The sequence below is a fragment of the Gymnoscopelus braueri genome (genome assembly GCF_963280865.1).
Source record: "Gymnoscopelus braueri genome assembly, chromosome: 2".
NCBI classification, from domain to species: Eukaryota; Metazoa; Chordata; class Actinopteri; order Myctophiformes; family Myctophidae; genus Gymnoscopelus; species Gymnoscopelus braueri.
The window spans coordinates 18,376,970-18,390,418 of NC_137604.1; the positions used below are offsets into that span (position 1 = coordinate 18,376,970).

The 13,449-nt window shown below is 46.8% G+C and overlaps 1 protein-coding gene across 1 annotated transcript in view; it reads right to left on the reverse strand.

The window, feature by feature from the left end:
• LOC308075441 (uncharacterized protein) overlaps positions 1-13,449 on the reverse strand; it is a 55,081-nt gene that overhangs the window by 11,402 nt on the left and 30,230 nt on the right. Inside the window, exons 12-21 of the mRNA XM_080415326.1 lie at positions 12,936-13,223; positions 10,576-10,836; positions 8,927-9,274; positions 7,852-8,199; positions 6,668-7,156; positions 5,407-5,445; positions 3,959-4,088; positions 2,778-2,932; positions 1,277-2,261; positions 1-77 (exon numbers count right to left, since the gene is read on the reverse strand). The exon at positions 1-77 is cut by the window's left edge and continues 238 nt beyond it. Of these exons, the coding sequence (XP_080271452.1) occupies positions 1-77; positions 1,277-2,261; positions 2,778-2,932; positions 3,959-4,088; positions 5,407-5,445; positions 6,668-7,156; positions 7,852-8,199; positions 8,927-9,274; positions 10,576-10,836; positions 12,936-13,223 (3,120 nt within the window). The remainder of the gene's footprint in view (positions 78-1,276; positions 2,262-2,777; positions 2,933-3,958; positions 4,089-5,406; positions 5,446-6,667; positions 7,157-7,851; positions 8,200-8,926; positions 9,275-10,575; positions 10,837-12,935; positions 13,224-13,449) is intronic.

Genomic DNA, 13,449 nt, shown 5'->3' on the forward strand with positions numbered 1-13,449 from the left:
GGAGAGACGAGGGGCGAGGATGCCGACGCCATCGTCTCCTCTGTGGCTTCTCCGTTAACGCGCAATAAACCCTCCACCTGAGGATGACGGACAATAACATTATCAAAACATTAACATTCTGCACCATTCCAATGCTTAACCATGAGATTAAGGGCGGATTCTCACTACGGTCCGGGGTGCGCACCCTGGACCACTTGGCAGATATCGTGATAGTGTGAACGTTGCGTATCGTTCCCCGAAACGGATCACCGTACCGTACCCGAGACCCCGTACCCGAGACGCCTCCCGAGGTAGTCTCGGGTCCGATTGCTGGGTTATACCTTCTCATAGTTCTACTTGAATGTTGACAAGAAATAATAATCCCGCTAGTGTTTGAGTAGCGCGAGCCGTGAAAAAACATAAACAAAAAACACATGTGTAGCGAACGCTGCCACTAGGATAAATATGCCAAGGATTAGTCGGTGACGTCACTGCTAAAATACCAAGGATGCATCAGTGACGTCGCTGATAATAACAGAGACGCGAGAGACGACGTTGCATTTTGAGGTTTCAAACACCAACGCACACACTGCTTTGGTTGTGTATTGTTGTTCTGTTATTATTATAACTCAAGACAATGTCAGGAACACAGTCAAACTTTAATATTCACTCTACACTCTGACAAGTGACTCTTCTTCTGTGAATGACATTCTCTATCTCCCAAAGCCCCATAGTCAACAGCGCCCCCATGAGGCACATATTTACCATTACTGTTAAATGAAATGGTCTCGGGTGCGGAAGAATCTTGGCCAATGTGAATACTGGCCAGCTGGGAGAGGCCAATCGTACTCGGGAACGGTTCGAATCAATCGGACCCAGTCGGAATCCGCCCTAAATGATATGAGGTCATACTTTAAGTAGAAACAGTGACAAGGGACAAGTGTGATGTGGTATTTTAAAGATCTGGAACAGGTTTAAAATTACGACAGAAGTAATACACTGATCTATTGTTTTAGGATTTCAAAATTAATAATAATACAGCACCAATGCAGTAGGGGAGGGATTAGTCTAACATTTCACTTATCGATCTGGTGACATCTAAATTCAATGTATGGGCTTGAGCAGAGAAAAACTGCTTTGAAAACCAATCCTGATATCGTCCCAATATGAAGAAGAAAAAAAAATAAAAAAAATTGATGCATACATTCAAAACAAGACAATACATAAATAATAAATATACACCACAATTTGACCTGACCTGTGAGATCAGGTCACAAAGCAGCATCCAGAGACTCACCTTGACAGGTTTGTGTCCGGACTGAGCGTTCCTACTAGGCTGACAGTAGGGCTTGGCTGTGAGCAGAGGGAGGGGTCTGGAGGGGGCGGGCAGAGGACAGGGATGCGTGAGCAGAGGCCGTGTGGGCTGGGTTGCTGTGATCTCTGATGGCGCGGGTCTGATTTCCGTCTGTGCAGACGCTGGCGCCGTTTGCGGTTGTGTGCGTTTGATTTCCATTTGTGCAGCCTGGGCTGGCGCCTGCGCTGGCACCGTTTGCGGTTGTGTGCATTTGATTTCCATTGGTGCAGCCTGCGCTGGCGCTGGCGCCGTTTGCGGTTGTGTGAGTTTGATTTCCATTTGTGCAGCCTGGAGTGGTGGAAGTGCGGTTTGCGGCGGTGTGCGATCTGTTTCCGTGTGTGCAGCCTCGGGTGGTGCTGGCGTGGTTTGCAGTAGGGTACGTTTTGTTTCTGGCTGCATGAATTGGGGCTGTGCTTGTGCATTGTGTGGCGGTATCTGTATGGTTTGGGGTGCGTCTCTTATAATGAGTTGTGCGTGCGCAGCCTCGCACTCTTCCTGCTTGAGCTGACCGGCCTCAGGTTGTTGGGGTTCAGCAGGTGCATGCTGGGAGTGAGTGTCCATGCTGTGGGGGCTGCTAGGTGATATGGCAGAGAGGTCAGCTGGTCTCTCTTGCTGTGCAATTGTATCCACGTCTTCAGCTCTGTGGTTCTGGTCCATTGTGACGGGTTGTTCTGGTTCGTGCAGAAGGTCAGAGGACACGGTTCTATCCGAAACGGACTCAGAGTCAGAAGGCGATTGGTCCTCCTGGTCCGGACTCTTGCTCGGGTCCGGCGTGGTCTTCTTGGGGGAATTGGGGAGCAGTTTGAGGCTGTCCAAGGTTGCATCGCTGATGGTGAATCGAAGCGCGTAACTCTGCAACACCATGGCTGCTTCCTCTGGGGTCGCTGCCTTCTTGTATGCCTCACACAACGTTACATCCCGCAGGTCTCTGGACAGGGATAGAGAGAGAGAGAGAGAGAAAGACAGAGGGTAAGTAAGGTAGAGGTTAAGAGACAGAGAAATCAGGAGAGAGCGAAAGAAAGAGAAAGAGTGAGAGAGACATTGTTAACCACTCCACAAAGGTTCTGTGAGTCTGTTCCTAAATCTATCCATGACTCAAATTCATAAACCTACCAAAGTATGGCTAGGTTTTGGCTAAAGATGCAGTTAAGGATGGATGAATAGACAGCATAGGCTAATTGCAACATGCCCGGTTCGATTCCGGCTGGAGACCTGTATGTATTGCATGTATTTCCCGCTCTCTACCCTCACTTAATTTCCTGTCTCTTTACACAGTCCTAAAAAAAGCAAAATACTGCCTGAAATGTTAGCACACACACACAGTTAGCCTACAGTACACCAGTGGGAGATGGCTTAGTAGAGAGCTAAGATCCCAGGAAACCACAGGTTTGGGAGGATTTTGATCATACTGAACCCTAACATCCCCCCTCCTCCCGGTACTTACTTCTCCTCCAGGATCTCCTTGTAGGTCTTGATGCTCTTCCTCTTGTTGAAGTCTCCTCCTCCCTCCTTCATCTTCTCCATCCTCTTCCTCTCCTCCTCTTTCTTGATCAGCTCATGTGAGGCACTGCGACGCTTGGTCTTCCAGCGAGCCAGGTCCTGTCAAACGAAATACAACCGTTACATGCTTTACCCGTGTGTGTGTGTGTGTGTGTGTGTGTTAGCCTGGTAAACCCTCCCTCCGGAAATCTCATTTCCATTTGATTCCAGGAGTGAGTCTGGCCTGATTGCCCATTGTGGGGGTTTCTAGTGGAATTACCAACTAACCGAGCCTATCAGCGTCGTCGCACATCGTTCTGTGATTGACAGCGACAGTTGGCCAATCAGGTGGCGAGTTCGAGTGAGCCCGAATGGCACCGAGTGCAGCCTGAATGCAGCCGACAAAACACGAACGGCAGCCATCTTTTCTGTCCGCTATTTTCTCCGCTATTTTTTTACTTCAAAAAGCTCTCAAACTTCTATTTTGAGGCACGGAATTTACTTATAAGATATCGTTTGGATAGAATTTAGTTGTTTAACTTCATATATGTGGTCAATTAATCATGACAGAGCCTATTTAAAAATACAAATTTAGAGAACCGGTAGGGGCGGGCAGTGACACCCATGTATCCGAATAAGGCAACCCATTTTGGGCATGGCCGTCTCAAAAGTCCCGTTGCGTCACATTAGTCTGGTGAACTGCTGATTGGCTGAAGGGGAAAAACGATCATTGGCTGAAGGGGTTGTCAGTGGTATTACTCCCGCCCAACTCCAGCCCACAGCCAATATTGCAGAATGGGCGATCAGGCCAGACTCACTCCTGGAATCAAATGGAAATGAGATTTCCGGAGGGAGGGTTTACCAGGCTATGTGTGTGTGTGTGTGTGCATGCAAGCCACTGGACCGATCAGTGCCAAATTTCTTTTGCGGACTGCCAGCAGGCGAAAGAAATACCTACCCATACATTTTACATTTTGGGAAATTACATTTGATAATGTAGTAAGGTCGGGCTGAAACCATGCCCAAATTTGGAAATGACTGACATCATCATTCAATATGACATCATCGATATAAATAAATCGAAATAAATCATACAAGCTTGGTATTGTTATTTCTATTTCCTGTTGTATTTGTGACGTGTCTTACGCTCTGCCAGTGGTCGTCTTCCTCCTCGTTGCTGTTGAAGTTCTCTTGCGTACGCTCCGTCCGCGATTGGCCGAGCGGCTGCAAATGTCCCGCCTCCTCCTCGCTGATCATGTCACCCATACTCACACTCCTAGACCGAAACAGGAAGGGGAAATGGTCAGCTTGTGCAGAACTCTCAGAATAACGACGATACGCAGGAAAAATGTTTATTTATCCATTTGTAACTCTGGGCGTGTACGAATGGAACCAAAATGAACCCTTGTAAAACTGATAATCGACTGATTCGTTAACCAGATCAGAAAGCCGCTATGATATTTATCCACGAAGTAGGTAAAGACCGATATGTAATGCTTAGGCTGCGAAACCCAACTATTAATGCGCTGTCTGATGCTTACCTCTCTGGAAAGGGTTAATGTCGATCGGGTCGCTGATTAACTCCACTCAACTAAGGCATTCCGAGCATTCCGAGGCATTTTATACTACTGGCTGCGGCCCTAATGTCACTACGGTGATGTCAGGTAGTGTCAGGCATATCCATATATGGAGCGGGCTATGTCAGTTATGCCCAAATCTAGGACTATGATGTCAGTCCTAGACGTTTCGGTTATCTCCATATATGGCGTTCCAGATGAGGTTCTCTGATGTCAGAGCTAGGTATGTTAGATATCTCCATGTATAGCCGTCTAGGAGAGATTCTATGATGTCAGACTTGGGGAGGTCGATTGTCTCCATCTATGGGGATCTCCATATATGGGAAGGTTGGGGTCGAATAGGTCACTAAAGGTCGGGACTGCATAGGTCATTCATCCCCTTATATAGGTTTCTGGACCTCCTGCCATGGTCCACCCTGCGGTGGTATCCATCTATGGCTAATGCCGGCAAGTATGCCCTGAATGTTCTTTACACGGGTCCTTTTGGTTCCATTCGTACACTCTCAGAGTTAACTTAACACGACATAAGATCGGTTATGTTTTCACAGCAGTCCAACTTTGCGTATTGTCTTTTTCATTCACTCTCTACCGATGCAAACGGACTGGAGGTCTAAATGATGAGCGTTAACACATTGACAAAGACACAGTCATGTCAGTGGCCACCAGCCACAATCATTCAGTGTAGACAGACGTAGTGGCCCGGTTAGTATAGATGTGGATTTGTGTGGTGCTTGACCAGGCAGCAAACCAGTTAAACAAGCCAATAAAAATAAAAAAAACTGATTTGTGGTTAAAATGAAGAGTGACTGGGTGATGTAGGTATGACTCACAATTTGACGTACATAATTGGAACATGCATACAGTTTAAATGAAACAGAGCATTGATGGTGCATGCGTGCGTGTGTGTGTGCATGTGTGTGTGTGTGTGTGTGTGTGTGTGTGTGTGCGCGCGTGCGTGTGTTTGTGTGTGCGTGTATCATGCAAGAGCTCATTTAAGGTTCAGGCCGAGGGACTTACTCAGTGTCCTCAGACATAAAAGCAACTCGTCGACTCATCCTAAAACAAGAATAAAATGAATGAATGAACGCATGAATGAGTGAGTGAGTGAGTGAGTGACAGGAAGGAGTGTGGGTGGGATGTGGGCAGTAATGGATTGCATATCACAGTGGAAGGCTTCAAAGTAAGAGAACCTTACTTAAGTGAAATGTTTAGGCTAGAGAGAATCTCTCTAGCCTACCCACACACACACAGTGATTCCCAACTCTGGTCCCGGAGGAACCCTGGCACCGCTGGTATTCTATCCTACCAGAATATGATAGAATAAGGATGACACAGAATGGCATAGAACACTGGTTCTATGCTATTCTAATTTCAAGGACCCCATGACTCTGAGAGTATGCAAATGTGTTTGTATACTCTCAGAGTTACAGACCTCTAAGGGTCCACTCAAGGACCCCTGAGGGTCCCTGGACCCCACTTTGAGAACCACTGGGATAGAGTACGCAAAGGATAGAAAGGTGGATTAGAATAGGATAGAATATAATAGAATAATGTTAGGATAGGATAGAATAAGGATATCATAGGATAGGACACTAGGATAGGATGAGGATAGGATAGAATAAAGATAGTTTAGAATAGGAGTAGAATAGATCAGAACAGGATAGAATACGGACATCCCAGAATAGGACGGGATAGTATAGGACAGGATAAGGATAGGATAGAAAACCAGTTGAACCAGGCCTCCCGGAGGACCGGGATCGGGGAACAACTGGACTAGATGATGAATGGTGTGAGACCACATCCATGTGGGGCAGTGGTGTAAAGTAACTAAGTACATTTACTCAAGTACTGTACTTAAGTACAATTTTGAGGTAATTTTACTTTACTGGAGTATTTCTAATTGTCTATACTTTTACTTCTACTCCACTACATCTCAGCAAATATTTATAAAACATATATTAACCACTTTAGCCCTATTTTATACCTAGGCTATTTGAAAATAGCCGATCTACAATGCGTTGTGAGCTTGTAGATCTGCTATTTTCAAACATTTTAGTACTTTTACTTTTGGTACTTTAAGTATATTTTGATACCAATACTTTTGTACTTTTACTCAAGTAAATTTTGAATTCCGGACTTTTACTGACTAACTGAGTACTTCTACATTGATAATTTTACTTAAGTAAAACATTTGAGTACTTTTTCCACCACTGATGTGGGGCCAGTGAAGTGAAGTGGGGCATGCAGTGAGGGTTCATTGGGGGTGGGGGTGTCTCACATCATGGGGGGGAGGTCATCCTCTGCCAGCCAGGAGGGTTTTGTCAGAGGCTGCCTGCCTCCAACTCTCCTTTCGTCCTCTATCTTATCTTTCTCAACTTTCTCTCCGGCGTCCGCCGCCAGCCTCTCCAGCCTCCTCTCCTCGCACCTCCTCGTGATCATCTCCTGAGCCCTCCTCTCTGCCGCCTTCGTCTCCGCGCTAGTGCGGGCCTCCTGGGCGGCGGGAGGGCGGGGTGGAAGAGGGGCGAGGGTTGGAGAGGAGAGCGCTTCACGAGAAGGAGCTGTGGCTTTGGCAGGGCGGCTAGGGAGGACTTTGTCGGCCTTAGGCCCTTCGTTCTTTTTCCCTTCCTCTTCCTCTTCCTCCTCCTCCTCCTCCTCCTCCTCCTCCTCCTCCTCCTCTCTCCACCTCTCTCCCACACACTTCCCGATTGGGGCTTTGGAAGGCGGGGTCAGAGGAGCCCGAGGTTCCGTTGCCACGGCAACGATGCTGCTGAGATAGTGTGGGCACGAACATCGGCATCAATAAGGAGGGCAGCGGGGTCATCGTCATAAACACACGCCAACGGGCTCCATGCAGCAGAGCTGGACAAATAACCCAGCCGCAACTGAACAGGGCAAACAGGCTATCTGTTCAAACCAAGCCGAGGTCAGACCTGACCGAGAGGTCAGTCCGACCCGCCACACTCCAACGCCCACGACCCACAGCAGAGGAGATGGAGCACATTAGTGATATTAGTTGGTTTAGTTCTCGGTTGCTTTCACTCAGCGTCCATCCATGGCACTAAACCGTTGATCGACAAACAACGCAAACCACAACCTTTACAGCAGGCCATACAAGAAGCAAGCAACACAACGATAACAGTTTAGTAGCCGCTCTTATCCAGAGCGCCTCAGGCGACAACCAAACTGGATGTCAGTATCATGTTAGTGTCACACAATAGAAAACTGTCATCTTTACCAACTACCTATGGAGACAGGAGGACAGAGGGTGGTGACATGCGACAAAAGGTCCAAATTCACACCCATGACGTTGCAGTTATGGGGACAACACACCAGCCACTTCAGCCACCAGGTGGCACCCTCATAAATATTATATGTTAAGACAGCTTCTAATAGCTGACAAGGACACCCACATTCCTCATAATACACACGTAGACTGCATGCCCCATTGCCCATGGGCAATACCTGTCTTTTGGAATCTTGTCTGTGAGCGTAGGTCTGCCATATAGTGGCATGGCTCCAGACACAGGAGCGTTTTTGTGTTTTATGGAGCCGGGTTTTGGTAAGAACCGGTTGAAGGACGGGCTCGGACCGCCCGCGGCGGGTTTTTGGAAAGCTCCCGTCCTGCGAGTCATCATGTCGTCCTTCCTCACGTCCGGTGCGGGACCGTCTTCGTCATCTTCATCGTCGTCATCATCGTCGTCGTCGTCCCGCCTAGTCTGCGCAGTTGCCCGCACGATTGGGACGTCGAGGTGTTGTCGAGGCGTTTCCGTGGGAACACTGGGTTGCTCCGGAGGTTGCTGCGGTTCCGTTCTGGGAAAATAAACAACCTTTTAACCACCTGAGCAATGTTTTTGTGCTTTGTTGTACCACAATAACAAAAATAGCCGCTCTATAAGCTCACAACGCGTCGTGAAAATGTCAGAAATGTTTCAAAAAAATATATATTTTTGTACATATTTTTTGGGGGAGAATTACGTTTTGTTTAACCCATTAAGACCTGGAACTGTGTCATTTTTAGATTTGAGCTAAAAAGCATTATTTTACACTTTAGGCTATTCAAAAATAGCAGATATACAAGCTCATAGCGCGGCACCGAGTGCCGCGCTACGAGCTTGTAGATCTGCTATTTTTTTTAAATCGTGAAAATGTGTGCAAATCTTCTGAATATATATATTTTTAAAGCGAACATTTTTAACTCAAATCTTTGCTTCTGGGGGTCCCTGGAACAAAATATTTTGATGGGGGTCCGCGGCCAAAAACATAATTTTGGGGGTCCTTGACATGAAAAAGATTGAGCGCCACTGATATAGAAACATAGGTTTTTCAGAAAACTGTTGAGATTTAGGAGACATTTAGAATCGGCTTCAGGTCTCAATGGGTTAAAAAAGAAAAAATGTGTATAGCTGAGGTGTATCAGGAGGAAACATGTGAGTATTCTTGTGGTATTCACAGTGAACCCTACTCGTTTTCTTTTGTCCATATATGTATGTATGCTCTGTGTTGTACACCAAATACATGAAAACACCTCTCTGCCCACCTGACGTTGAGCTTCCTCTCCACCTCCCTCTTGTTGCGTGGGGCGGCGTCCGTCTCGACCTCTTCCTGTACGCAGCGCTTGGACGCCGGCAGGGGCAGGAAGCGGTTGTACGTGGCCACCGACGTCGGCCCACTCGCTTTGTGGAACACTCCCGTCCTCCGGGCCAACATGTCGTCCTTCCGAGGGTCCGCCATCTTCCCCTCATCTTCCTCCTCCTCCTCCTCATCGGCCCGCCTCCTCTGGTACTGAGCTAGGCGTGCGCCCAGCTCCAGGTTGTCGGCGGGAGTGGGAGGAGCTTCGGGGGTCCGAGGCGGGAGGTCGGCGGCGGCGGGGGGTTGGGCTACCTGGCTGTGAGGTCATCACAAGAAGCTGTAACCACGACAACAGCTGTGCGACAATCCCGGCGCACATGCACGCCACAAGCATTCAGACACTCAACACGCTGGCGCAAGCCGGCACATGCAGGGTCCGCAGACCAAGGGGAGAGTGTCATCAGACAGGACCACCTGCCGACAAACGATTGGTCCGTTTCTGATAGACCTGAGCAACGCAGCAGAAGTAGACTTGGACTAGGATTGTGTATCATCTCTTCGCCAAGCAAGTTCAGTCTAGCAGAGTGTGTGTGTGTGTGTGTGTGTGTGTGTGTGTGTGTGTGTGTGTGTGCGTGCGTGCGTGTGTGTGTGTGCGTGCGTGCACGGCACGCGTGCCAATGGGCTAAAATACAAGCACATCAGTAAAATGCAGGTATAGCATAGCAACCACACTACACAGTAAAATACTGATAATTTATCCATTTGTTTACATTTGGTTCCATTCATTCACTCTTAATACTGTTACTGCCGTGTGTTACGTTAATACTGAGGATCTCACTGTGGACGTAAATGACTCATTCAAACCAACCCTACTATCTGCATGAAAACACTCAGCTGGTTTGGACTGAACACTTTGCATATCATTGCTGTCGGGTGGAAACCTAAACTGTTACTTTTCAGAATTCAGAATTCAGAATTCAGAATTCAACAAAAATAGCGACTACAAGCTCGAGCTTATGGATTTGCTACTTTTGATGCATTTGTGTAACGCTGTAGTATGATCAAGTAGAAAATGTAGAATATGGAGATACTGTAGGAGGTTTCTGCCCGCAACAATATACTACAGGCCTTTATGCCATGGACACTACTGGTCTAATCCCATTATGATTAAAGCCCGGCCACTGTGGCCCACCACTGGGCTAGTTCTAGCCCGGTTCAGAGCCATCTCTGGGGCTACAACTATCCATTCTTTTCTTAGCGATTATTCTATTGATAACTTTTTCGATTAATCGAATAATCTAGCGTCAAGTTTTTTTAAATATTTATTTGTATTATTATTTTGTAATTTATCAAGGAAACGATTAACCACTGTTAGTTTATGCTTCAACGGCGTCGTGCAAAAATAGAGAAAATGGCTGAAATCACAAGCTCATGATGCAACGCGCTGTCAGCTATTTTCACTATTTAGGCCTATAATGACATGCCCAAAATAGTGATAGATTCTGAATTGATTATTTTATTAAATTAGCGGTTATAGGTTCTGTTTTGTAATTGTTTAAATGGATTAGTTGGATTAACCGTTGCAACCCCCTGGTCATCTCATCTCATGGTGCGTACCTGCCATCCCACTCAGCGAGCCGGGAGCCCAGGCCGATGGTCGGCATGACGACCGATGCCTTGGCGAGGAGTCGCCTTAGCAACCCCCCTGACTCCTCCCCTTCCCCTCCCGTGACCGTGCTTATTGGCTGCTCGTACTCAGTCACGCCCCCAAAGGTCACTACTTTGTGACGAACCCGTCCGACCTTTGCTGTGCTGATGACGACGGGACTGCCAGAACCTTTCTGCAGACAGGCCTGACATACAGGGCCGGGGGGGTCACTGGATACACAGATACACACACACACACACACACACACACACACACACACACACACACACACACACGCACACACACAGAGAAAATCACATACAAAAGACATACAAGAAACATGCACACATGCGCCAACCAGACACATACATATACACACACACACACACACACACACAACGACAAAGCACACAAAGAGAAGAGAAACAAGGGAGGAACAGAAACCATGAGCAACCAAAGACAGAATGATGATCGTATGGATTAGAAGAGAGGGATGAGAGAGAGAGAGAGAGAGAGAGAGAGAGAGAGAGAGAGAGAGAGAGAGAGAGAGAGAGAGAGAGAGAGAGAGAGAGAGAAAGAAAGAAGACAAAATAATGTGTGTCTTACTGGAATCACCATTACACACACAAACACACACAGTCAAATGGTCATGCACACACTAACACACACACACACACACACGCGCGCGTGCCACACACGCACCCGCACCCGCACATGCACACGCACACGCACACGCACACGCACACGCACACGCACGCACGTACACACACACACACACACACACACACACACAGTTTTTGTCTTTGTCTAGCAAACGTACTGTAGACTGTAGTTACATTTCCCTGGTAACGGCTGCAGTCATGGCAACACAAAGAGAAAACTTTCTCCTTTCCCCTCTCTAATGTCATCAGCCCAGAGCAGACAAACACAGCTTCACAGCCAATGTTCAGTCCTCACTGTCAGCGTTAAACTAACACTGAGCATTTTTACTGAGCACACACACGCGCGCGCGCGAGCACACGCCCCACACACACACACGCACACACACACACACACGCGCGTACACACACACACTTTTCCGCAAAACAACTAAAATAGCAGATCTACAAGCCCACAATGCGTTGTGATGCAACACATTATGAGGTTTCAGATCAGAGCTTAAGTGGTTAACAACCAGAGCAGCAGACTGGTACAGAGACAGAGAATAGAAGAGATCAAGTATAGAGACACAAACAAGAAAGCCTCATTTATCCTCCATATTATACAGTGGGTAGTACCGGCCAAGCATTTTGATTGGTAGATATAGGCTCACCAGCCATGCTTAAACCATGATAATTGATCAAGCACACCTAGGTGTGCTTATCACTATAAATATTACTCAGCCAGACAGCCACTGATGTTGTTTAAAAAATAACATGGCATTTCTTCTGAAACCTTGTAAAATGTGTTTTCATTGTGATGCCGATAAATAGGAACTTAAAGTACACTACGTTAGTTCCATTTATCCAAGCCGGAACACCATTGATTGTTAATTGACCACTTAACACGGCAGCTGTGTTAAAGGGGAAATCCACCCATTTTCAATATTTAACTATGTCATTAATATAGCATAAAGGAGTTGTGTGGAAATAAGAAAAAATTAAAAAAAAAATTAACATTGCAAAAAAAATTAACATTGCAAAAAAATTAACATTGCAAATTACACCATGATGAGTCATCACAGTGTAATTTGCAATGTTAATTTTTTTGCAATGTTAATTTTTTTTGCAATGTTATTTTTTTTTTAAATTTTTTCTTATTTCCACACAACTCCTTTATGCTATATTAATGACATAGTTAAATATTGAAAATGGGTGGATTTCCCCTTTAAGTGGTCAGATGGGTGGGCCGCGAACGCTTTTAAGATTTCCAATAAGCACTCTCTTGCCATGGTCACTTGCCCGGTTGTTGTTTGACGAATGTTCATGTTACCTACTCTGATGTCGTTCTTGATAACAGCCATTGTAAATACAGTAGATACTTTTACTTTGTAACAGCATTAGTCCAGCATCATTAACCCTTGAAAACATGGATAAGAACACACTACCACAAAAGTGTCCTGGACAAAGGCTTACATTGTACTTAGTACAATTGTACTAATTGATGGGTAGGCTACTTGTTTTTACATTGATACAGTCACTCACTCACACGCACAAACAAACAAACTTGGTGATTCTGGTTAATCAAAGCCTTGATTTCTGACAAAACTGCTGTGTGTGTGCGTGCGTGGTTGCGTACGCGCACGTGTGTGTGTGTGTGTGTGTGTGTGTGTGTGTGTGTGTTGGGGCACCTGGGTTCAGCCATCTTGAGCCTCTCCCACTTCTGCATGTCTGCCTGGCTCATGGAGGCGGAGACAAAGCTCCTCGATCCCTCCCTCTGAGGGAGGGGCCTACTCTGAGCCCGCCTACGAGCCAGGTCATCCTTCTGCTTATTGGGCACCGACTTAACCCCTCCCCCTTGTCCCTCCTCCTCCTCCTCCTCCTCCTCCTCCTCGCTCTCGTCTTCCTCGCGACGAGGGGCGGAGTTTAGGAAGGGGTTGTCTTTGCGTGTGATGATGTCAGGGACCGCCTCCCTGTCACTGTCCAATCAACAGAGGACCCGGGCCCCGCGGCATCACACAGCACGCGTCAAGGTGGAACACACGCACGCACACACACGCACACATACACACACACACCAATATAACACCAAACCCAGAGACACACAACGCAGTCAGGAGAACACACAACAGCGACAACAGGAAAGAGTGAAGATTGTTTAGTAGGAGGTTAAAAAGAAAGAAAAGTAAAGTAAATCACGTAAAA